This window comes from Marmota flaviventris, chromosome 3 (assembly GCF_047511675.1).
Source record: "Marmota flaviventris isolate mMarFla1 chromosome 3, mMarFla1.hap1, whole genome shotgun sequence".
Lineage (NCBI taxonomy): Eukaryota > Metazoa > Chordata > Mammalia > Rodentia > Sciuridae > Marmota > Marmota flaviventris.
Window position 1 is genome coordinate 151162478 of NC_092500.1, and position 26078 is coordinate 151188555.

The 26078-nt window shown below is 35.1% G+C and overlaps 1 protein-coding gene across 1 annotated transcript; it reads left to right on the plus strand.

Moving 5' to 3' along the window:
- Positions 1–326: 326 nt before the first annotated feature.
- Asb5 (ankyrin repeat and SOCS box containing 5) lies at positions 327–23699 on the plus strand. Its single transcript, XM_071609241.1, has 7 exons — positions 327–515; positions 14141–14220; positions 17791–17898; positions 18556–18706; positions 18873–19007; positions 22109–22300; positions 23123–23699. The coding sequence occupies exons 1-7, from the start codon at positions 392–394 to the stop codon at positions 23248–23250; spliced, it is 918 nt and encodes a 305-aa protein (XP_071465342.1). The 5' UTR covers positions 327–391; the 3' UTR covers positions 23251–23699.
- The last annotated feature ends 2379 nt before the right edge of the window (positions 23700–26078 follow it).

The following is a 26078-nucleotide window of genomic DNA, read 5'->3' on the forward strand; positions in this document are numbered from 1 at the left end:
ACGATTTGTAGATGATTTAGATAGTCATTTATATTTTAAAGACAAAGCTCAACTCTATACAGTTTCACCCAGGAAAAGCAGTTTTACCCATGTTTTTCTTTCTATATCACACAAATAGTTACAGACTTCAGGCAGTAGGGAGTCTCCACTTTAAAAATAGAAAATGCTACAGCATTTCTGGCCCATCCCCCACATGACATCAACCAGCCCAGCTCCCAGGGTTTCTGAATAGAGTTCACTGTGAAGCCATTCTCCAGTCAGCACACAGGCACCTTTGAGAAAGTCTGAAGAAGGAAAAAGTAGGTAGAAATTCAGACGCTAATGTTCCTTCTGGCTAGAGCACTTGCACTCATGATACCTGCTTGTCACAGGCAGAGACGTCAACCAAACTATGTCCGCAGATATTGCTGTTGAAAGGAACTGCATTAAGCAGATCCTCACGAAAAGAAGGCTAGCCAGTATAGAGGAATATTCTTCTAAACGAAAAGCTAGCTGGGGTATTCTGACCAGTCAAGGTTAGTACAGCAGCCTTTGCAAATCTGTTGGTGACCGGAAATAAAATATATAGACCTGTTTTTGCAAATACTAACTTTAAACTGTGGGTGCTTTCCAGAATGGGGATTCTGAAATGTAGACGTGTGGCATGTCACATGACAGCACTGTTTTCACCTTTCAGTGTATGGAAAAGGCAGCTGCTGTCTCATTTTTATGACTGGATGATGGTAAACTTTTAGATTTTTGTGTTCACTTTTCTGTTTCAGCAGGTGTTTCTAAATTGGTATGGAAATGGAAACAGGATATTAAGCAAGGGAAAAGACTGCTTCTATGGAAATTTTAAATCATATGAATTAAACCAGCAGCTAAAAGGGACGATTTAGGCAAGAAAATGAATAGGACAGCTTCCTTAAAATGCTCTGACACAAAGTTATTAACTTTAATAATAGAAAATTATAAGAGGAGAAAAATATGCACAGTACCAAAGAGGAGTTATGTAAGGGAATTATTTTTAAAAGGAAAAGTACAGTAAATTGTAGTAGAGCATCAGTATGGGCCATGGAAGACAAAAATGTTGGAAACGCAGATTTGGAGATAATGAATGATCTCCCCTTTCAAAATAAGAATAATTATATTGGCTATGGGATAGTTGCGGTTTGAAGAATATTATTTATAAATGATTATAAATTTTAAAAACAAAGCATAGTTTAAAATAGGATCAAATATTAACATTTCTTTACAAGATCGAAAAAGCAACTGGATTCTCTCTTCTAAGCCCAAACTCAGTTCCTTTTTATTGTTTTTTAACAATAACTGAGAGCACACTAGCATGAATGAAAATAAGTTTACCACAAAGAAAACAAATTAACAATTCAACCAACGCTTGGTTTGCTGTGTTCTAGGAAGTGCTGTAGATGCTGAGAAGCTGAGATAAATAGGCTCATCACCTCCTGGCCCTTAAAGTCCTGGAGGAATACAGGCAATTATTGTAGAAATAAAGAGAATCTTGTCATTTTTTTCAAATGAAGGGTAAATTGCCTAATTATGCAGTAGGCCACAGATATTAGGAAGGATAGATTTGTGGGACTTGGCAAAACAAAATTAAGAAAAGAAAAGAAATGAATTTGCCTGAGTGATTCTCCTACATCTTCAACACAGAGACAGTAGATGTTGAAAATAAGTTATAAAATAATGTTCAAAGTCTAATTTTGTGTAAAGACAATCCATTTTATGTGATCTTTTTTTACATTGCTTGATTATTGAAAATATAATAAAGCAGAAATGATTCATCCTTTGATTTAAAAAAAATTCAAAAGGACAAGACTTAACAAACTTTGATTTAGTTTACTTTCAAATTTTCCCAGCAGTGTTAATGAGAATGTAAATAGGCCCAGTCCTACTAGAGGTGACTTGATAACATGCATAAAAATTTTAGGAATTTACTCTAAGTAAATAATTAGACATATTCACAAAATAAGCAATTAACATTGATTTCTTAAAACTAAAAGTCACTTAAACGTTTGAAAGGTGATCAATTAAATAAATAATGGTACGATTATACAATGGAATACATACCATAAAGTAATCATTTTGTGACATGGAACAATGACTATGAGATATTGTTAAATAAAAAAAACAGATTTAAGAAAATGAATAAAATGGCTGCATCTTGATTTAAAAATTTGTGTGTTTATAAAAATGTTAGGTAGACAATACACCAAAATATTTAAAATGGCTGTTTTAGGAATATGTATTATGATTTCTTGTGAATCCGCCATTTTTTATCTGATACATAAAATCACCTTTATAATCACCATAACAAGCAGATATCGTTTCTGTGTTGTAGTATATTTTTTACTCTTTCAGATATGCATTCTGTTATATGAAAATGTGGAAAACAAAATTTTGCAGGCCTTTCTTTTTTTTTTTTTTTTTTTTGTGTGTGTGGTGCTGGGGATTGAACCCAGGGTCTTGGGCATGCGAGGCAGGCACTCTACCAACTGAGCTATGTCCCCAGCCTAGTCTTCTCATTTTTAACAGGTAATCTGCTTCACTTGTTTAGTTCATTGCTTATTCATTATTCATTATGGAACCCTTATGGGTTAGCAGTTCACTAAGTACATTATGAGTTCTGGGATTGAAGAGAATATTGTTTCGTGAAACTTCATTGGGCATTCAAAAGAACTGAGTTTACTTCCTGACTCCATCATTTATTCTTTATTCTTTGTAACTTGAAGCAAGTCATTTATTCTCTTGGAAGGTTAGTACCATGGAAATAATAATGACTTTATTAAGGATATTACTTTGTGTTAGACATCACACATGGGCCCATATAACCCCCTAAAACAAGTAGAAAATATGGGTGGTATTGACTTCATTTATAGATGTAAAGACCATATATTTAGCAATTTTTAAAACATATTGAATGTTAACAGTCAATATGTATTAGAGTCCAACCCACATATACCTTCCTCCACAGCCCCTGTTTTTTGGAGTTACCAGTATTAGAAAGCTGTGATTTTAAACAATCCAAGAGTTTGCAGACTGTATACTTGCAGCACTAGAAGGCCTCATTCTCTCAGTGCTCACACATAATGGACCTGAGGATTATAGGAGGAAGCTCTTCTATAGAACTATCAGAAGGTTTCTTGGAGGAGAAAGCTTTTGAGATGGGCTTTGCCACATGGGCAGGTTGGAGACTCAAGAGAAACTATTTTGCATTTTGGTGGGAAAGAATTTTACTCAAAAGTTGATATGGTTAAAAATATGACAGGTTTGTTAGTATCTAATTTTTTTAAGTGCTGAAGCAGAGGGTGGGAGCGGTATCAAACCCAGGGCCTTGTGCATACTAAGCAAGTGCTGGACCACTGAGCCAACAAACCCAGCCCCTAGTATCCAATTTAAATATGGCCTCAGCTCCCATTCTACCAGGCTGACTGGGAACTTCATCTTTTCAATAATGTTTTCTCCCGTCTCCCTTAGAGCTTGTGGAAAATTTAGAGTGAATGTTGATATATTTAGGTAGCACAACTGGCCTTCATTCTACAGTCTTCCTACTGATAAACAAATTTGATACATCTATTTTTCCTTTGGAAAAAAAGTTCAACAAATTTGTTGCCTCCACTCCAATCTTAAGGCATATGATTCTGTCCTGAATATGTAGACACAAGAGCCTGTCTTGTTCCTTGTTCCTTGTCTTATTCCTTGAGGTCTTGTTAACTCACAGGGGTATGACCTAGCAATAGACCTAGATTCTTCCTATTACTCAGGACCAATATGAAAAGTCTATCTGAATTGCTCTCTCTATCTCTCTTTCTGCCGTTTATTCTTCCCCTCTCATACTTTCTCTCCCACCACTTTATTCTTCTTTCCCTTCTCTCTTTCCTTCTTTCCCTACTTATGTAACTTCTTCCTAACTGGAGCCTCAGGACACAGAAGAAACTATCTTGAAGCCACTCCAGCTGTTCAGACTTCAGAATCTCCTATAAACCAAGCAGGAAAAACAGATAGAAAACACAGGTACACCTCAATAAATCATTGTGAAACACAGGAAAAAGAATCCAGTGGAGGAAAGAGAACATGAAGCTAGAAAGAAAAAAAAAGTTGTTTGAGGGAACATGCAAAACAGTCCAATTTAGCTTAAACAGGGGATATGTGAAGATACTATTAGAAAAGAAAAAGATCTAACATATAAAATAGACAATCTCTAATTACAGGGAAAGAATGTTAGACCATAGTCAGGAGCCATGAGCAATTTTGAGCCTGAAAATCCAAAGGTCCTAGTGGTGATTTCAGGGCAGCCATATGCTATTGTGCAGGCTGGATGTGCACCCAGTGTGGGGCTGTGAAAGGAAAGGGGTGCCTTTCCCTGGTTTACCATATGGCACCATATAGACCATCTGGGACTCTAGGTGCTTATTGAAGTTTAATTCAGAAGCAGTATATAGACAAGAAAGTGCGGGTAGACTGATGTCAGGAAATCATTTAGGAGGTTATGGTCTAACCTAAGCAGAAAAAGAATCAAGCCATTCAGAGTATTTTTCGGGTGATAACCTGGATGAGAACAGAAGCCACTGGAGTTTAACTGACTAAACTTTAAAAAGAGTCTCTGACTCCTGTGTTTGGTACTGACTGTCGGAAGGGCACAGTGGTAAACACACTGACCAGTTAGGAGGCTTTTATAAAAAGTCAGGTGATGCTGGGCATGGTGACACGTGCCTGTAATCAGCAGCTCAGAGGCTGAGACAGGAGGATAGGAAGTTCAAAGCCAGCCTCAGCAATGGCGAGGTGCTAAGCAACTCAGTGAGACCTTGTCTTTAAACAAAATACAAAATAGGGCTGGGGATGTGGCTCAGTGCTCAAGTTCTCCTGAGTTCAATCCCCAGTACCAAAAAAAAAAAAAAAAAAAGTGAGAATAATTGTGATGTGGATAGCAGCAGTGGAGGTTGAGATGCAGTTATAGTTTGGAATACATTTGAGTGGTAGAGGAGAATGTGTTTACTGGTGTTGGCCTATGGAGTGAGAGAAAATAAGAAATATGTAAATGATTTTTACACCTGAGTGAGTGAAATTGCCATTGAGGAGACAAGGAGATTTGGGGAGTATCAAATCAAAAGGTCAACTTTTATACTGTTGGTGGGAATGTAAATTAGTACAACCACTATTTATCGCTTCTCGGCCTTTTGGCTAAGATCAAGTGCAACCACTATGAAAATCAATAAGGAGTTTCCTCAAAAGACTAGGCATGGAACCAGCAGATGACCCAGCTATATCAATCTTCATTATTTATCCTAAAGAATCAAAGTCATCATACAACAGCAATACATGCAGACCCATGTTTATAGCAGTACAATCCACAATAGCCAAACTATGGAACCAGCCTAGGTGTCTGTCAATGGATGAATGGATAAAGAAAATGTGAGATATATATCTGTCACACACACACACACACACACACACACACAGGGGAGTTTTATTCAGCCAAAAAGAAGAAAATATGCTATTTTCAGGAAAATGAATGGAGCTTGAGAGTATGTGTTAAGTGAAAAAAGCCAACGTCAAGGGTTGTATGTTTTCTCTCATACATGGAAGCTAGAAAGGAAAAAGGAGAAGAAAGGGTTGGATCTAATGAAAATAGACGGAAGACTATTAAAATAGAGGAAAGAGGGACCAAGGGAAGAAAAGAGGGGAGGGAAAATGGAAGTAGTAGGAAACAATAGTGACCAAATGGTATTGTTATATCATGTGCATATATGAATATGTAGTAATGAACCAATAAAATATGGAAAAATACAAAAGAGAATTCTGCCTATTAAAAACAAAAGAAAAATTAAAAGTTTAGTGTGGGACATGTTAGGTCTACTTGTCAAGTGGAAAAGTTGACAAGTAGAACTGTAACTGAAAGTCTCAAGAACAGAGATGACTGGTCTGCAGAAATATAACGGGGGTAATCATCATGTAGATAATATTTGTATCAATGGAGTAGAAGAGATTTCCTCAAGAGTGCGTATAGGTAGATGTAGGGACTGAGCTTGGGACAAGGAGGATCCAAGGGGGAAAAGAATAGCTGGGCCGATAGCAACCACCTCCTTTCATACACGAACCAGTCAATCTATATGAGGTTTCCTTGAAAATTATTATGCTTAAGTGTAAAACCGTATTATTACTGCCAGGTGATAGAGGGAATGACAACACTGTTAGAACCAATAGAGAAGCCAAAAAGAATAACTGATGAGTTTGCTTTTAAAAATAATGTTGAGAAGCCAGCAAAATGTATAGGCAAATGCTCAGAAGTAAATTTAAAATAGGAGAACTGAACTTTGGGGGAAGATCAGGATTTTCTTTTTGTTTGTTCATTTGATCTGGGGATCAAACTCAGGGCCTATGCATGTCAGGTAAGCACTCTACCACTAAAATACATCCCTATCCCAGGGAGATAGCAAAGAAAGAGCTCTAGATTGTATGGTTGTCCATATGGATGTGATAATGTCCCCAAATTTGGACCATTCCCTACCTATTTCTATCTCCTGCAGATTGTAGGCAAGAAGAAAGGATAAGGTAAAATTTCACAGTCCTAAATAAGTTATTCATTTTTCTGCTGGGTTGTACATGTGATATCTCAAATGTGTTTGATACTGTTGCTAAGTAAGTACTTTATTTATGTTGACCACAACCTTATGAAGTAGAATTTTCTTTACCTTTACAGTTAAGAAAATTTAGTTCCAAAATGTTAACTGTCAAGGGTCACACAACTGGTAATCATTCTACCCTAAGATGGGAACTCAGATCTATCTTTCAACCAAGTTCAGTACATTCTGCTCACAACACCAATGATCAATAATGAGTAATTGGAATGACAGAATGATCTCCCTCCAAAAGCAAACTTACTTTCTGAAAAGGATCTTAAAACTCTGTTTTATTGAATTTTGGATATTCATGGAAGAAACTACTATCTTTGCTTGTTGAAAATTTAATTTTTTTAGATAAACTACAGCAGTATATTATCTTTATTTTTTTTCTGTCTGAAGGGCTCATAAACAATGAATTGATAAGAAATTAGAGTAAGTTGCATGTCTGTATAATTCTGGGTATCTTCCTGTAGCAACTGAGAACAGCTCAATCTGGTGATTTCACATGTGGCCTACCATTTTTTCTGAGGAGCATTCAAAGAGCTGAGAATGGAAAGAAAACGACAGTCACTGGCTTTGAAAACATATTACTTCCCCCTTACTAATCATGTTCCTTAAGGATTCCTGTAGCTCTATTAATCTGGCTCTCTGAAAGCTCAGGTCAATAAATGCCTGGTGACTTTTTGTAAACTTGGGAGTAAGGATGGGCCAAATGTTGTTGGGCCTGAAGTTTATATGCTATACATTTGGGGGACTTCTGTAAGAAAAAGAAGACATGAAATTGCATACTGTCTTAAGAAAGGATCCATGCAAGTTAGGGGGCTTGAACTTTAGTTGCATTTGCTTCATAATAAATCTATTTCCACTGTGTAGAACATATGATTTAATATTTTAGAGCTAAGAGAGCTATTAAATGTACTAACAATTTTCACTGAAAAGAAAATGTTATATGAAAATGTCACTGTTTCCCACCTCCTTTAATTCCTTGTTTGAGATGGGTGTCCTGTGTTTCCTATTTTGAGAACACTAAGGAAAAGATGACAAAACCCCCAAAATACCTCAGCATGGGTGCTGTTAGTTGCTGAATGTGTTCACATCTTGCTTCCATTGATGGTGCTAAGCTTTAGAACAAGTAAAGGCTCTCTTAATAATGAAATGGTTTCACCATAGACACAGACACAGATTGAATTGAAATGATTTTATTTCCTTGCAGGGGTGAAGGGGTCGTATTGTAAGGAGGAAAAATAAACTGGATCAGTAATTTGTCAAATAAAGGAGAACAATCAATCAGAAAAGTGTAGCTTCAATTTGGAAAGTCAGATTTTCAAAAGCTGTTTTTCCTTTTGGAGGTGAACGGTCATATTACAAGGAGCTTAGGGCTCCTTAAGATGGCCGTATGACAAGTGATTTTATTTTTTTGTGCTGATAAAAAAAGACATGAGTCGGATCTACCTCAACAGTGGCTGGCTTGAAGTGCCATGGGGAGATGGTGATTTAGGTATGATATAGAACTTTACAAAACTACGCATATTTTAAATCATGAATGTTTTCGCTAGAGCAATGTGATATTTACAAAACAGCACAGGCTCTCACCCTGTAAATTATATACCAGATGTCTGGGAACTAGTGTTTCTAAATATAGGCCAAGTCACCTCCTGTGTAGCTACAGAGCCGTAGCAGTAGGCATTTGATTAACGTGATGAAAGTTGCAGATAATTTGTAAAACAATTTCATAGTGAATAATTTATCATAAAGAGTTAAATTGGATATTTTTTATAAGGAAGGGCTTTTGTTTCTTTTATCCTAGATACTCTATTACAATCTAACACAATTGTAAATCTACTAAACAGCTATACATAGAGAGATTTATATTTTTTTGATCTTGAGAAAGCTTATTAATCTGATATAAAGCCATATCTCTATTGAAAGGTAAGATATTTATTATTGCGCATATTTGAATAGAAACCTGTAGTTGCTAAATTTCAGATTTTGAAGGGGAGACACAGGTTAGGTTGAAAACTTAACTTCAAAACAGAACTTGGAAAATGTATCAAGTATATTTTGATTCTCATATTACCAGATTACAGAATTTTTTTGAAGAAATTACAAAGAAGCAAAATGAGGTGAGATTGCTTGGGAGTTGAACAAGCAGAATTCAAAGCAAAAGGTTTTCTTCATTGGGTGGCAGAGATGCTGTATAAATTATTCCTTTCATGACTGATATGGCTTTATTATTATTTCAGAAAGAAAAGATGTATTTTGGCCTCTGTGACCATTTGCAAAATGATCATTTTCCTTTTCTTTCTCTCTCTGTCCCTCTGAAACACTGGCAAGTAATGCAAAAATTGTTCAGAAGACTATTACAATCATTTTGAAGAACAAACACATTAGAATGCAAAGGCGGAGAGCTGGCTGGGAGGAATACCAAGTAGCCCTCGGCTGCAAATATTGCTAGCTTTGTTGTCCCTTAAAAGTCTTCATAATATACTGAAGAAATGGATCCAAAATGAATCAAAAAGTCCATTTCTGTTGGCTTCTGCCAATCCCTACCTCTGGCTAGTTATCACGTTAGCTGGTGACAGTGAAATAACAGCAGTGACAATAACTCAGTGTTGTATATTCTGCATATAGTTTTTAGAGATAAAGGTGATAAACTTTATTAAGTCATCATGCAGGAAGGGAAAACCTGATCATTACAAATGTTGCAAGTGATTACTTAATTTAAAACATATATTTAAGCATTGGTTATTTAAATTTTTATTAATTTTCTATTGCTCTGCTGATTAAACTGAACCTAGTGGTTTCTCAAATTTAATGTATTTGGAAAGTTAGTATTATAATTCTCATTTCCTTGCTTAAATATTCACAATGAAAATGGTTATATATTCTACAGTTCTTTATATTTTCTCTCTGAAATCAAGATTTTTAATGATAAAATAAATGTGCATGATATGTAAACATCAGATTTCATCTTAGAAGCTGGAACTCAAAACATGGTCATTCCCCCAAAGAACATTATTTATGATGATGTATTTTACATTTTATTTAGTGAGAACATAATATTCCAATTTTTATAAATTATTTATTTGCCCCCAAATTTCATCCTGTCAACAAATATTTATTTAATGGTGTGCATGATTATAATTCTGCTTTGAATATAAGACAGCACTATTATACACTGCAAATAAAAATTATACAAAAATTAATACTGGTAATTCCTATTGCAATTGAAGACTCAAATCAGTATCTGGCTTACTAATTTATCTAGATAAGCAAGTAATAATGCTAGGCGGACACTTTTAAGTATGTATCTAATTATAAGCAGAAAAAAATATAATTCAGTATTCCTTTGAGACTTATAGTATATTAAGTTTTACACTTTAGTCAAATTTTACACTTACTTTGGCACTCAAGATAAACGTGTGTATGAAACTCTGTGGGAGTTGTACCCTTTCTGGGGTATACTTAGGAATTTGCTTTTTATTTCTTTTTATAAAGACTTGATACCACTTAATTTTCATTGATGCTTTTTTATCCTGAAATTGGAATGTGGAAAAAATATAGTGAAAAGGAGTATGGTGAACCAGGCCATATTTAAAAGTTTTAAGAGATGATTAATAAAGACTGAGAACATAATTGAAGCTTCCTGAATAAGAAACATATCAAATATGATAAAAGATACCTTTAATTTGAATCCCATGAAACTAATGACTTTTTTTTCTCAAAAAAATGTAAAAAATTTCCTCTACTGCTGTTGTAGTATCTATCTCAGTAAACTTCATCTTATTACAGCAATGGCCTACCTTTACTAAGAATAAAATAAAATTGCTGTTTAGATTAGTGGGTATTAGAAGGAAAAAATAGACCAATAAAAATACCAAAGAGATTTATAGTATTATTATTTACTAAAATGCTTAGCATACTGTGTATGCATGCATGTGTGGTTTTTGAGAGGCAGGATTATATATAATTTAAAATATAACCTCTCCGGAGCTAAGAGGTTACGGTTTGGAGTTCACATCCATAACTAGAAGCTGTGTGACCCTGGGTGAGTTACTTAACTTCTCCATGTCTTAATTCCTTCACCTTTAAAATAGGGATAATCATTGTGCCTACCTCTAAGGGTCCATTAAACAAAAAATGGGAGTATTAAACAAAAAAGCTTGGGACCAGCAATTAGGGCAGATCCTGACACATGGCAAGGACTGATTTAGGTGTTTGTTTTAGTCAGATTTTTCACTGCTGTGACTGACAGACCTGCCAAGAATAACTTTAGAGGAGGAAGAGTTTATTTGAGGGCTGACAGTTTCAGAGGTCTCAATCCATATACAGCAGTCTCCATTTCTCAGGGCTTGAGGTAAGGCAGAACATCATGGCACAAGAGTGTGGTGGAGGGAAATGGCTCACATGATGATTAGGCAGCAGAGAGAGGGAGAGATCTCCACTCGCCAGATACAAAATGTGTACCCCAAAGGCACGCCCCCAAAGACCCATCTCCTTCAGCCACACCCTATCTGTCTTCAGTTACCACTTAGTCAATCCCATTAAGTGATCACTTCACTGATTGAATTGAGGCTCTCATAACACAATTATTTCTCATAGATCTTCTAGCATTGTCTCACACATGAGCTCTTGGGGGACACCTCACATCCAAACCATAACAATACTCTTTTGTTTTTATTTAGTCAGGTTATCCATGAAGAAACTAGTTTTGCTCAGCTCTGAAGCTGTTACTGCAAAGGTTGCCAATAGCACTTTAAGGTATTTCCAGAACTTTTTCACCCATTGCATGAGGAACCCTTTCTGAACAAGATTAAAGTCTCCAGCTGATAATAGCTATAGTTTCAGTATCTTTTGAAGGAGAAAATACATCACAACCAGAAACCTGTCACAGGTATTAGTTTCATTAATTGCATACACTTGAAAACTATGATCCAGCAGGGTACAGTGATGTGTTCCTGTAGTCCCAGCTACTTGGGAGGCTGAATAGGGATATTGATAGTACCCAGGAGTTCAAGGTCAGCCTGGACAACACAGCCAGATATTGTTTAAAAAGAAAAAAGAAAAAGAATAATAATCTAAATACATTCAGGACAACTCCTGTCAGGGAAGGCAGGTCATTTTATGCTTGTGCCTTATCCTTAGATTGGGTCTCTCTGACCCACATATAACCATGAGATAAAGACAAGCCTAATGGCTGAAGACAATTTTCTTATATGCACTCCAGAATTTTCAGAATGATAAGAAAACTAAGGTTATTTTAAAAATAAGCTTTAAAGTATTTGAGGCTAAAGGAAGAATTCAAACATTGTCAAATAATCACTCTGGAAACCTGAAAGAACTCAGAGAAGAGACACTCCATAACTCAGATCCTTAGATGTGTGTGATAAGACTGAAAAGTATTCAGCTAAGTTTCTACTCAGTGAATCAACAGATTTTTGAAGATCTTTTTCATTCTTACAGAGAAAGTTTTACACATTGTAAATTATACTTAATCAATACGATTCATACTAGTTTTCTGGCATTTGCAAAACCCTGAGAATTGAGTCCTACTCCTTCTAGACCCAAGTTCCCAGGAATTCACTATCACCAAGTTACTGGCTGAGCCTTCTACTTCTGGTTTCTGTGTATCACCATTGTTTCAGGAAGACCTTGAAGGCAGCTAATTACTTTCATTACAGTAAGTCACTCTGCATAAGCCCACAGACAATGTCCAGATCAGTGAGCAGGGTTTTGGCTAGGATTATCAGCTGTGTGCTTAGAATATGTGGACTTCTATATTACTTCATTTTTTTTCCTAGATTTTATTTCCTCACTTTAAAATAGAAGTAGTAATTTATGTACCTCAAATCATTGTGAGAACTAAATGAGATACTACACATAGTGATTTTACTGTGTATAGAATTTACTTGTGCATAGGGTTTAGTCTATGAACACAGTAAATTCTATTCAACATTAGCTATTATGATCATTACTGGTAAATCAATGGTAAGAAGTTGTACTCTACCTCCTCTCCCTTAGGATTTGTATTTCTAGTAAAATCCTATGGTATCATTAGACGTAAAAAGATTGGTGATTGGCAATTAACTTCTGCTCTCTGCACCAAGCTCACTTGGTGGCTGCATTTACCTTGTGATATGTGCCCTGCATTTTATTTAATAGAATTAATTTAAGTATCACCTACAGTGTGGTGGCAAAGCTCTGCGGTAAGACTATAAAATAGAATCATAGGAGGAATCATGTGTAGATTGTTTCAAAGCACAGAAAGGTGGGGATAGGAGACGGTTTCTAAAGTACAGTATTCTACTGCAGCTGTGTTTCCAATAATTTACTTAGACTATTTAAACAAACATTAGAAATGCTTTTCATAAAACTTATATTTCTGAGTACCAGTTAAGTGAATTTATTTATTGTGCTAGAATCAATCAGCAGTTAAAAGTATTTTAATTTATTGCATCCTGTGGATTTAAAAAGGGAGGAAACGAGGTAGTAGACAGGAAGGCAGATACCAACCATAACCATCTTATGTTGGGACAACTTTCTCTCTAGCTAATGTTGCTTTATTAGCCAGTAGTATCCTTTGAGTGAAATTTGTTTCTGGCGTGCATAACCTGCTCATTTAATTACATCGAAACCTCTAATATTATTTCTCATGTCTAGTAAATCGAACCAATGGTGCTGGTCTTGTTTAAATTACAGTGAATTCACTGTGCACCAACTTGGCATATTTTAAAAAGAAAAAAACCACAAAAACTGTGCAGCCACAGTGTGAGGAAATGGGAGTGGAGGCTGTGTCTTTGGGTAGTGGCTGGCTGCCAAAAAGTACTAGGGTAAAGGAAAGGTGGCTTTCTCACATGAAGAGACCGAAGGTGCAAAAAAACATATAAGTCAAAAACTTAGGAGCTCATGATGAGTGAGTGTGGTATCACCAAAGCGTGGGGTGGAGGGGTCATCCACACCTGGCACATGGAGAGTCATGATCTCCACTATCAACACCATTTCAATTGCGGTGGCCCTGTGTCCCTCCCAGCCTGTGAGCTCTCTCTTTAGGGCCCACCTTGACTGTTCCATTATTTCATACTTGGGGCTCAGTCATTTGCCTCCTTGGCAACATATTGTGTACCTCAGGGGCATGTCAGGTTGGGAGTGTGGGGAAGTGAATATTTTGTCTGCTGTCATTGGTAAAATAATAAATAAATAAATAAATCTGGTTCTGTCTGAAAAATCATGATATAGAGGTTATTTTTTTGGTGAGCAATGTGGTATCCTAATCATTGTCCTCTTTGGTGCAGTTGAGTCTGAGGTAGGTCAATTGCAGAACACACATTATGGCCCTGTAGATTTGCAAACTACTTATTTGGATACTTCTGGTAAAAATCAAATTTCCTACCAGGTAGGATAAGTATCCGGGTCACCTTATGGACTGCTGAATGTGAATAATTTATGACACAGGAATTGATTGAGCCTATTAGGCTTTGCTTTGACTCACTAATTTTGGTTTTCTTTCTTTTTGACAGGTTCCTGGGCAGATCGATCACCACTACATGAAGCTGCAAGTCAAGGTCGTCTTCTTGCTCTGAGAACATTATTATCACAGGTAAAATATTACATATAGCTTAGACATGCCCCCTTCCCATCAGCATAGAACACTGTCAAAACAAATCAATTCAAAACTACTAAAATTGCTTAAATTTACTACCTTTTTAACTGGTGTCAGGCTAGTAAATAGTTTCTAATTTATCTTTGAAATTACTTTATAAATATTTTGGTATAATCATTTGTTTTGGCATTTTAAAATTTTCATACAGTATATATTTATTCATTGATAGAAATTTAAGCAATAAATAATTGTATGTATTATTAATTATTCTTTTTTTGGAGGAGGTACTGGGAATTGAACTCAGGAGCACTTGAGCACTGAGCCACATCCCAGCACTATTTTGTATTTTATTTAGAGACTTGGTCTCACTGAATTGCTTAGCACCTCACTTTTGCTGGGGCTGGCTTTGAACTTTCGATCCTCCTATCTCAGCCTCCTGGGAATACCAGCTTGCACCACTACGCCCAGCTATTTATTTATTTATTTTTAATATTTATTTTTTAGTTACAGGCAGACACAATATCTTTTATTTTTTAATTTTTATGTGGTGCTGAGAATCACATGCCAAGCGAGTGCTGTATCTCTGAGCCACATCCCCAGCTCCCGGCTATTTATTAATTATTCTAAATATGCTTACCTCTGTCTAATGTGTATAGCTAATTGGAGACTTAGTCACATAATAACCACAAAGGGTGATTAGACTAGATTCTGAAACAATCTTTTTGTGACATGGTAATCTAATGTGGGGAGTTGTCTACGGAGGCACAGAATGCTCATTTCTACACCTGCCAGCTCATCAGACTCACCAGAGGAAAAGTGAAAAACATATTCCTTCTTGAAACAGAGTATGTGGCATGGGCCTGTGCATTTATTTTTTAAGATTCCATTCAGATTTAAATATACACCCAGTTCTAGGAGTCACTGTACTAGTGTTTCCCAGTGTCAAAGGACAAGGACTGGCTGAGAAAGGAAGAGTCCTGTGGCCCAGTTTAAACGGCACTGCCTGGGGCTCAGGAGACCTGCATTCTGGGGTGGCACTAGAGCTGACCCACTGTCTATCTGAGCTCCATTTTCACATCTGCAAAATGAAGATATGCGTGAGACGCTCCCTTGGTGCCAGCCAGTTCTGTGACAACCATGTGACTATTTTGTTTTGCTTATCACTTGATGAGAGGGAAAAAATGCCCTATCAAAAGGTCAGTAATTCCAAATGGTAATCCCTCAGAGTGTCACGCAGTTCTCTGAGAAGAGGGCGGTCCTAAGGTATTTCTCAACTTGTATCTCCTATCCACAGGCAGGCCAGCCAAGAAGAAAGAGAGGCTGCCCCAGAGCACCATGTGGAAGGGAACCTCGACCTTCTCAATTGCTTGTGTCATGTGGCCACTCTACAGCACTCTAGGGCAGCTCTCCAAATCTGCTGGCTAGCAACTTGAAATTTTTGCAGGGATAATTAAAGGATCTTAAAAATTCCCACTCAATAACGACAAAGATTTGGTGTTATTCTCTATGCCTTCATTTTATGATGCTTCGTGTCCATTCTGGTATTAAAGATTAGTAATCTCTAGTTATAGAATATTGGCAATCTGTAATATGTTAGGAGTATTTGTCTTGAAATTCTTCCTTAAATAGTAGTGCTTAGTCTTAGTGTCAATAGATAATGAATTACTTAGTGACATCAAGATGGCAAAGGATCTCATGCCCTAATATTTAACTATTTTAGTCTTATAATGTCAGTTTAATGGAGCTAAAATTAAAAAGTATTTAGTATTGACTGAAAAATAAATTCTAATATTTAAAATAAATAATAAAATCTAATATTTCCTATACACTGGGTGCTATAATAATAATTGCTTTGCAAACATCACTTCATTTTTGTGGGGGGCATACCAGGGATTGAACTCAGGGGCACTCGACTACTGAGCCATATCCCCAGCCCTATTTTGTATTTTATTTAGAGACAGGGTCTTACTGAGTTGCTTAGCACCTCGCTGTTGCTGAGTCTGGCTTTGAACTCGAGATCCTCCTACCTCAGCCTCCCTAGCCACTGGGATTACAGGCTTGCACCACTGTGCCCAGAGGCATTACCTCATTTAATTCTCATGATAACCCTAAACTTGAAAAGATAAGGTATTTGTCCAAATTGCAAAGTTACTGCTTAATGGAGCTAGGTTTTAAACTGTCTAACTGGCTTTATAGTCACAGTTCTTAATCCTAGTCTGTATTTTAGCCATATCTTTCTAGTGATAGAAATTCACAAAGCAATTTATTAAATTTTACAGTATTTTTCCCCCCGGTCTGGACTGACATATAATTTTATAGCCCTAATCAAAACAAGTGATCCTTTGGGCTGGGGATGTGGCTCAAGTGGTAGCATGCTCACCTGGCATGCGTGCGGCCCGGGTTCGATCCTCAGCACCACATACAAACAAAGATGTTGTGTCTGCCGAAAACTAAAAATAAATATTAAAAGAAAATTCTCTCTCTCTCTCTTAAAAAAAAAACAAGTGATCCAGCTTATCAATAGTCTTTAATTTCACACACAAAAAATCCAAACAAAATAAAAACCACCCCCCAAACAGTTAAGAGAGTAAAATTTTAAAAAATACCAGAATCGAACAAAATGTTTAAGGTATTATTATCTCAAGGCATGATGGTACTACAACATTGTGGCTAAGAAGATTTTTTAAAAATTTTTAATTGTACATATTTATGGGCTACAGTTTGATAATTCAATATATGTATACAGTATATAATAAGCAAATCAAGGTAGTGTTTTCGTTTCCTTAAATATTTTAAACAATTTCTGAATAACAATAATCATGCATATTTATGGAGTACAGTGTGAAATTTTAATTCATGCATATACTGTATACTGATTAAATCAGGAGTAATTAATATTCCATCTCTTTATCATTACTCTATATTTGGAAACTTCCTGCTCCAAAGGAAATGAAATCAGCATATCAAAGAAATGTCTACACTTTCATGTTTATTGCAGCACTTTTCACAGTAGCAAAGATACAGAATCAACCTAGAAGCCCATTAATAAACGAATGGAGAAAGAAGATGTGGTACATTGGGATATTATTGGATTATAAAAAGAATGATATCTTGTCAGTTGTAATAGAGTGGAGGGACTGGAGGACATTATATTAAGAGAAATAAGTCAGACACAGAAAGACAAATACTGAATGTAAAAAAGCTAAACCTCAATCTGAATATAGAATAGTGATTACTAGAGACAGAAAAGGTTAGGGAGAGGGAAAATAGAGGGAGATTGTATAATAGGCACAGAACATAGGTGAGTTCTAGTGCTCTAGATCACAGTGGAGTGACTTTAGTTCACAATCCCTGTAATTCACATCATAAATAACTAGAAGAGAAGAGCTAAGGCGTTTTGGCAACTGATTGACTCCATGGCATTCAAATTGGCCATGCCTACTAAACCGGAAACTGATTTGCCTGAGATTCTTTAATATTTAAAATGTAGCATTCTCTAATGACATTTAGAGAGATGATTTTTCTACAACTCTCTGCTCACCTTTCAAAATTGTTTGCCATGCCTAGGGTTATAATGTGAATGCAGTCACTATAGACCACGTCACCCCATTACACGAAGCCTGCCTGGGAGATCACGTGGCCTGTGCCAGAGCTCTTCTGGAAGCTGGAGCTAATGTAAGCATTTTGCTTTTCTGTCATTCTTTCTGAGTAGTTTCAAAAATAATAGAATAAAAATAAAGCCCTTGAATTGCGTTTTCCTTCTCATTTCACTCTCAAAAGGACTTCCAACAATCCTATGAATGAGTGGCATGCGGCATAATAATATAGAATATTCTTTAGGTTATTTTCTGCTTTCATGCCTCTAGAGGATTATCTTCAGGCCTCTAACAATGGCTCATCTTTTGAATAATTTTCCTCAGATAAGTTCTCAGAAATAGAATGACCAATTTTACCATTTTAAACAACCACTAGTAAAGTGGCTTCAGCCCAACTTTCATCAACATTACATTTTTTTCTTCATTTGTTTCCCTCACTGAAATTTACCTAATCATTGAATTACTTTTTTTTCAATAATTGAGATTTTTTTTCATGCTTTTCACTAGTTGTATATCTATTCCTGGGAACTATCTGCCATATTGTCTTTCTATTTATTTACCTCTTGAATTTTTAAAGCGTTCTTATCGATCTATAAGAACTAAATATACTTTGTCATATTTACAGCACACAGATTCCCAGTTACTTTGGTTAGCAATCACATAACTTGAAAATGCATAACTAAGTCAGTCATGTATGATTCATAAATCTTATTCTTAGGTTTTGGGTTTGATTTAGGTAAATGCAATCACAATAGATGGTGTGACTCCGTTATTCAATGCATGCTCGCAAGGCAGTGCCAGCTGTACAGAACTTCTTTTGGAATATGGTGCGAAGGCCCAGCTGGAGTCCTGTCTTCCATCTCCCACACATGAGGCTGCCAGTAAAGGTAACTTAGTTAGGGGATTAAGTCAAAAGGGAAGAGAGTTCCTTGACATTCAGTGTTCCATTTACCATTTAGTAAATTAAATTTTAAGGGACTCATGGGTTGAGGTGCACATGTGTTGGAGAGTAGTGAAAGCTAAAGTAAACTCATCTCTTCTTTGTGTTGGCAGGTCACCATGAATGTCTCGACATACTGATATCCTGGGGCGTAGATGTTGACCAAAATGTTCCTCATTTGGGAACTCCTCTCTATGTAGCTTGCATGTCACAGCAATTCCATTGCATCTGGAGACTTCTTTATGCCGGTACTTTTCTTTAAAACATTTTCCATTCTGTTTCTTACATAAGCATTTATTTTCCTAACTAAACATCTTTAAAAATTATGTCTCATTGCTAATAACATTTTCATTGCAAACATTCTCCCCTATAAGTCCCTTATAAGTATATAACCAATAAAAGAATCTCACGCTTGATGAGAATACTTTGAAGCTCACAGATTAATATGCTATCTATATTTTACACACACAGCATTAACTGACATTTGGGTATGTAATGGAGCCTGAAAGCCCTCCTTATAAAAGATCATAAAATTAAGATCCTCAAGGTTTAATATAATGTTGCTGAGTATGTATATATCTGTGAATAAATCCATGAAAAGAAATTTTAGGAATAGTAACTGCTTGGATGGCCTTATATTCTACCAACCATAAAAACTCACACATTTTTCCCTGACTCTTTGTTTTGTCCTGTTTACTCCAAAAGAATTAATACTCTTTTCTACTTATGTGAAATGACGCAAGGTTCAGTTGTAGCCCTCTGAGAAACATTCCTATTCTGTTGAGACCATAGTGGTCTCTACCACCAAAGGACTCCATTAGGATGTGGATTATGTCCCCTCCCCCATCATCTATCTAGCAGGGTCCCTCTCGTGTGGTAGATGCTTAGAATATACCAAAAAAAAAAAAAAAAAAACTAAATGGATTTATTTCTTGCTACTATTTTTATGATAGTCATTTGATCTCCTAAATACATTCAGAAATATTTTAGTAATAAATCTTTTATATATTACTCACATTATCTTAGCTTATTTATAAATATCTTACAAGCTGAGTCAGCTTCTACTATTTTATTCTCATTACACCTAGAATCTTAAACATGAGTTTTGTTAATGATAGTTGGCAGACTGTTATTTTCTAGCCATGTTCTCCCATAAATTTGGTATAACCATTGGACTTGTGCTTTAATAAAATATCCCTGTTTTTGTTTTTTTTTTTTTGGCTAGGAACATTTTATAATGGGCTTAAAAATATCAAGAAAGTGCTGTTAGTAATTGTTGATTGATTATTATTATCTCCTATGATTGTTATAACCAAGAGTCTGTTTTCTCTATAGAAACTTTGCTATGGCATGTAATTTTCCCACTAAATGTTTTATATTTGCTTTAAAAACTACTGAAATTTGAAAATAGCAGAAGGGCCATAAACAAACTCTGAAAATTTACTGTTTCCCATGTACATCATTAATTTTTCAAACAGCTTCAGAAAACAGAGTTGAAAAGAACTTATGCATTTTAACTGGTAGACATTTCCTGGTGTTGTAACCATTTATGTATCAGAAAATGGGATTATAATATTAGAATTTTAAACATCACTTATTTATTGTACATGCATTAAATGATCACCATATGCCAGGCTCTACACCAGAATATAATAATTATGCAATAGATAATTTCACATTTTAGGGTTGGGTTTTTTAGTGTGAGTATTTTTTTTTTTTAAATTACATGCATGCAGATATCATTGATGTGCTTTCCCACTTGAGAGGCTTAGTGTTTTCATATATTTATTGATTAAATCTATGTGAGTGAAAAGTACCAGGAAAATCTATATCCATTTTACCTAGATGGATCACTTGTCTAGATTCATGAGTTTTCTAAGAAATCAAAGACCTCTATTGCCTTAAATAAGTGAAAAGAAAAAAATGTAATAAGCCCTTGAATAATCTTAAGAGCTATATCTATCATGAAAATAGATATGTATGCATTTAATCATGTACTGTTTATAATAATTAATACAATTAATTTTTGAATCATTTAAAATCTCTTTATTATGATATCTTTCAAGAATACAAAAAAATTTGAGAAAAATATACTGTGGGCGTGTACCTCCCCATCCAAATATACTAAGTTTAAGATTTTATATGTATATATGAGAAATATATAATATACATTAATATATGTATATATAAAGATGTTTGTGCATATACAAGGATAAGAAGATATAAAATATATATAATATATGTATATATAAAAACATAATCCATTACAAATTTGAGGTCCCTTCTGTCCCCCTCTTTAAAGACTTTCTCTTAGCATAATCTGCTCTAATGCCATCCATTTCCCTGTAAATTCTATGATTTTGTCATTTTTTAATGCAGAGTAATACTCCATTGTGTATAAATGCCACATTTTTTTTATCCATTCATCCATTGAAGGGCATCTAGGTTGGTTCCACAGTCTAGCTATTGTGAATTGTGCTGCTATGAACATCGATGTAGCAGTGTCCCTGTAGCATGCTCTTTTTAGGTCTTTAGGGAATAGACCGAGAAGGGGAATAGCTGGGTCAAATGGTGGCTCCATTCCCAGCTTTCCAAGAAATCTCCATACTGCTTTCCAAATTGGCTGCACCAATTTGCAGTCCCACCAGCAATGTACAAGTGTACCCTTTTCCCCACATCCTCGCCAGCACTTGTTGTTGTTTGACTTCATAATGGCTGCCCAATCCCTAAAAAACAAATGTCAAATGTCTTCTTTGATATAAGGAGAGTAACTAAGAACAGAGTAGGGTCGAAGAGCATGAGAAGAAGATTAACATTAAACAGGGATGAGAGGTGGGAGGGAAAGGGAGAGAGAAGGGAAAATGCATGGAAATGGAAGGAGACCCTCAGAGTTATACAAAAGTACATACAAGAGGAAGTGAGGGGAAGGGGAAAAATAATACAAGGGGGACAAACGAATGTCAGTAAAGGGGGCAGAGAGAGAAGAGGGGAGGGGAGGGGAGGGGAGGGGAGGGGAGGGGGGATAGTAGAGGATAGGAAAGACAGCAGAATACAACAGACACTAGTATGGCAATATGTAAATCAATGGATGTGTAACTGATGTGATTCTGCAATCTGTATATTGGGTAAAAATGGGAGCTCATAACCCACTTGAATCAAATTGTGAAATATGATATATCAAGAACTATGTAATGTTTTGAACAGCCAACAATAAAAAATTAAAAAAAAAAAATAAAGCTGCTGATCTGGAAAAAAAAAAAATAAAGACTTTCTCTTTCTTCCCCACTTAGGAATTAACTCATCTAATAATTTTTTATTGTTTTTGTCATTACTCCTTATTCACATGTAGGCGCTGATGTACAAAAAGGCAAATATTGGGATACTCCATTACATGCTGCTGCTCAACAATCCAGTACAGAAATTGTAAATTTACTATTAGAATTTGGAGCAGATATCAATGCCAAAAATACAGAGCTTCTGCGACCTATAGATGTATCTACATCTAACAGTATGGTAGAGAGAATACTGCTTCAACATGAAGGTAAGGACAGATGTGAACATGAACATGTATAAATACAAAAGTATATTTGCTCCAAACAAATGAAATTGAAAGACTTTTTGTTGGCATGTAAAATAATAATGGCGTATAATTTGGAACATTTTTTGTGGAAGTAGAAATATTTCCAATATGTCTACAAAGAAGATAGCATGATGATTTTAATATTCTTTTTTCATCATATCTAAACCTTCATATTCCTCTAGTTAAATATATTCAGCTTGTTTTGACAATGCATTACATGTATTCTGATATAATATCTGTTAATTTATATTTGGAAACATGCCCTGTTTTATAAGGGCATGTGCCTTCTGTAACATATTGAAGAAACATAATAAGGAATGATTTTAACACTTAAGACTCTTGTTTTAAACAGAATTTGTTAAGTCTGGTTCAGAGACTATAATAAAGTTTACTTTAGCTTAAATATTAAAACTAACTTGAGGGAAAATATATAATTTTTAAATTTCACCTTTAGTATATAATGCTTCTTGTGGCTTTTGATTTATATCTCCTAAAAAAAAAAAACAAACGCCAATTTCTTTCTTAGGCTCTTAATGCAATGATTGTTTCATAATATTGAAGATGATAATGTTTTAATGAACATGCATGGCATATATCTCAATTACAAGATCTCATAAGTAAAAGCAACATAAATGCTTACATAAAGTTTCCTAGTATGCTGGTCATACTATCTTCATTTCCTAATAAGCTTTATAGTGTCTTATGGTTTTGTTTCATCTCTCTTGATATATATAAAAACTCATTTGTCTTTTAATTAACAGAAATGTTCATGTCTTTTTGTAGCTACCCCAAGTTCTCTCTGCCAACTCTGCCGACTCTGTATCCGAAATTGCATAGGAAGACCAAGATTACATCTCATCCCACAGCTCCAGTTGCCAACATTATTGCAGAATTTCTTGCAGTATCGATAAAGCAGTAAAATATCTCTAAATTCTTTGAAAATCAAAAATTTCTATTTAATTTGCATAATGAATATTTCATATTAAAAGTTGCTAAATCCAGGGTAAACGTTGAGTATGCGATCATCCAGGGAAGCAGTAAGATATCAATTTCCATTTTTAGTGTACTACTTAGTACTTTTGTTTTAGAAATTTTTACTGTGCTTTGAATTATAATACATTTAACATATCCATACATTTTAGCTATCCCAATATATCCATTTTTGATTTAGGGAAAAAATAAGAAATTTGCCATTTCATCCTCTATATTTCCAAAGTGGAGAAGAATAAATGTGGACTTTTACTAAAATTGTAATTATAAATTTCATATACTGTATTATATTCAAAAGATCTGTGTTCTCCAAATAATGGTTTAACTTTAATTTTGGCTATGGTAATTTTGGCTATGTGTGTTTTTGATATTGACACAAAACATGAATATAATTTAGAAAAGAGTAAATGTGCTTTTTGAAATAAAGATGATTCTCTTTCAGGAAATCTACTATGTTGAATGTGTACATGTCATTAGAGTGATTAATTCACAAAGTAAATTGCATTCCTCCCTGCAAAGAACTCACAAGTCATTTCTCCAGAGTAAATGGACCTGAATAAAAACTAATAAGACTAAAAGTTAACACTGGCTGGGCACGCCTGTAATTCCAGTGGTTCGGGAGGCTGAGGCAGGAGGAGGGTGAGTTCAAAGCCAGCCTCAGCAAAAGCAAGGAGCTAAGCAACTCAGTGAGACCCTGTCTCTAAATAAAATACAAAATAGGGCTGGGTATGTGGCTCAGTGGTTGAGTGCTCCTGAGTTCAGTACTCCCCTGCTCCAAAAAAAAGGTTCACACTCCTCTCTCACCATAAGATCTTTAGATCATACTCCTGCTAACACTATTTGAAGACCAGAGTGGTTTCTTAAGGTCTCTCTTCAATGCTTTCATATTACTTCAGCCCTCTTCCATGTCAGAAGTTGTCAATACCCATCATACCTGAACTGGAGTAAATGCACTTTATAGCCAACTGATAAAGAGGACCTGGATTATATTCTAGGTATCATCATGTCAGACCAAGGATTAAAAAAAAAAACAAACCTCAAGTTGTGGAGTTTTTAAGGAAAATTAAAATAGAGTATCACTTAGCATACTTAGAAACTGTAAAAAAGAAAATTTACCCTATATCTCATTCCTTGTACTTTTTGTAATTCTAGTTTCTAGTGTAGACCTTAATAGCAGCATCTCAGATTCATTTTACACGAAATAAGGGTTCAGTATACTGTACTTGCAAATGATAACAAAAAAAGAGAGTGTTGTATAAAAGAATTTAATTACTAAGCTAGTCCTCTGCAAGGGGAATACTATTTGTATTCCCTTTTGTTTTAACTGTATTTGAGTGCAAAAGGAAACATAATAAAATGTTGTGCATCCTTTCTAAGCCACACTAGAGTTGGACTTATTATGGATTTAGAAATAAGATAATAAAAATACTTATAACTCTGTAAAGGAAAATATTTTGATAAGTTTCATAGATTTATCAAATTTTGATTAAAGTGTTTTGTCCACTATTTTATTAACCCAGGACTTATTTTACTCTCCCCTTAGTTCCTGGCCAACTTAAAAATTATGGGGAAATAAACTCATACTGTATAATCTCAGTGTCACTAAGTTTGCATTTTGGAAAAATATCAGCTGTAAATAAAAACATTTGTTAAGCTTTTCAAAAATATAACTGCAACTTGTTTGTTGAATAATATCTCCTATGTGGCTAGGGACCTTTAAATGTCTATTTTACAGAAATATCAGTCTAATATATTTGTACTGTCCTCATGAATAATGTGCCGTTAGTGGATTTTTATTAAAGAATAACTCCCTTAAACATAATTAGATATTAAAGCTGTTTTTTAATAGAAACAGGTTTTTGCTAGATTTTTCCAAAACTAGCGGTAAAGTCTTAGATTATAAAAGTAATATACACATCTCTCTTCATTAGTCTTGTTTCAATAAGAGAAATAAATATAGGAAATTAAAATGACACTTAAAATTTTTAATTATATTTGTGTCTTGTATGTTACTTCAGTATGATTGTTTTATAAAATAAATACTCTAACTGTATCATACATTTGTTCACATCAAGTATGAGTATTAGCTCTTAGAAGAAAACACTTTTCTGTTCTAAATAGTATTTTATTTTACAGTTGAAGGTTATGAAGATAGGACTCCATGGCAAAAATTTTTTTCAAATCATTATATCATGGGCATTGAGGTAGAGTAATGCAGAGAAAAAAATTAGTATCTCAGGGGTCTTCTAATCCAAACATATTTCTCTCTCTCTCTCTCTCTCTCTCTCTCTCTCTCTCTCTCACACACACACACACACACACACACACACACACACACACATCCAAGGGTAAAACTCCACAAAGGCAAAGAACAACAACAACAACTTACTATATATAGTATGAGATTAAAGAAATACAGTGAGGGGCTGGGGTTGTGGCTCAGTGATAGAGTGCTCGTCTAGCACTTTCAAGGTGCTGGGTTCGATCCTCATAAAGGTCCATCAGCAACTAAATTTTTTTTTTTAAAAAAAAAGAAATGAAGTTTTGGACTTATCTATTGATGTTTTAATTTTCCATAATGCCACTGTACCCAACTAACTGTGGTTCTCTGTCCACAAAATAACTAAAAAATTATCCCCTTCCTTGCATATTACACTTTTTGTAACTCTATTTTTTTTTGTCACTTATGATTAGCTTTTCTTAAGGCTTACCTTCTCTCTTAAAAATACAAGTAAACATTTCAGGCTTT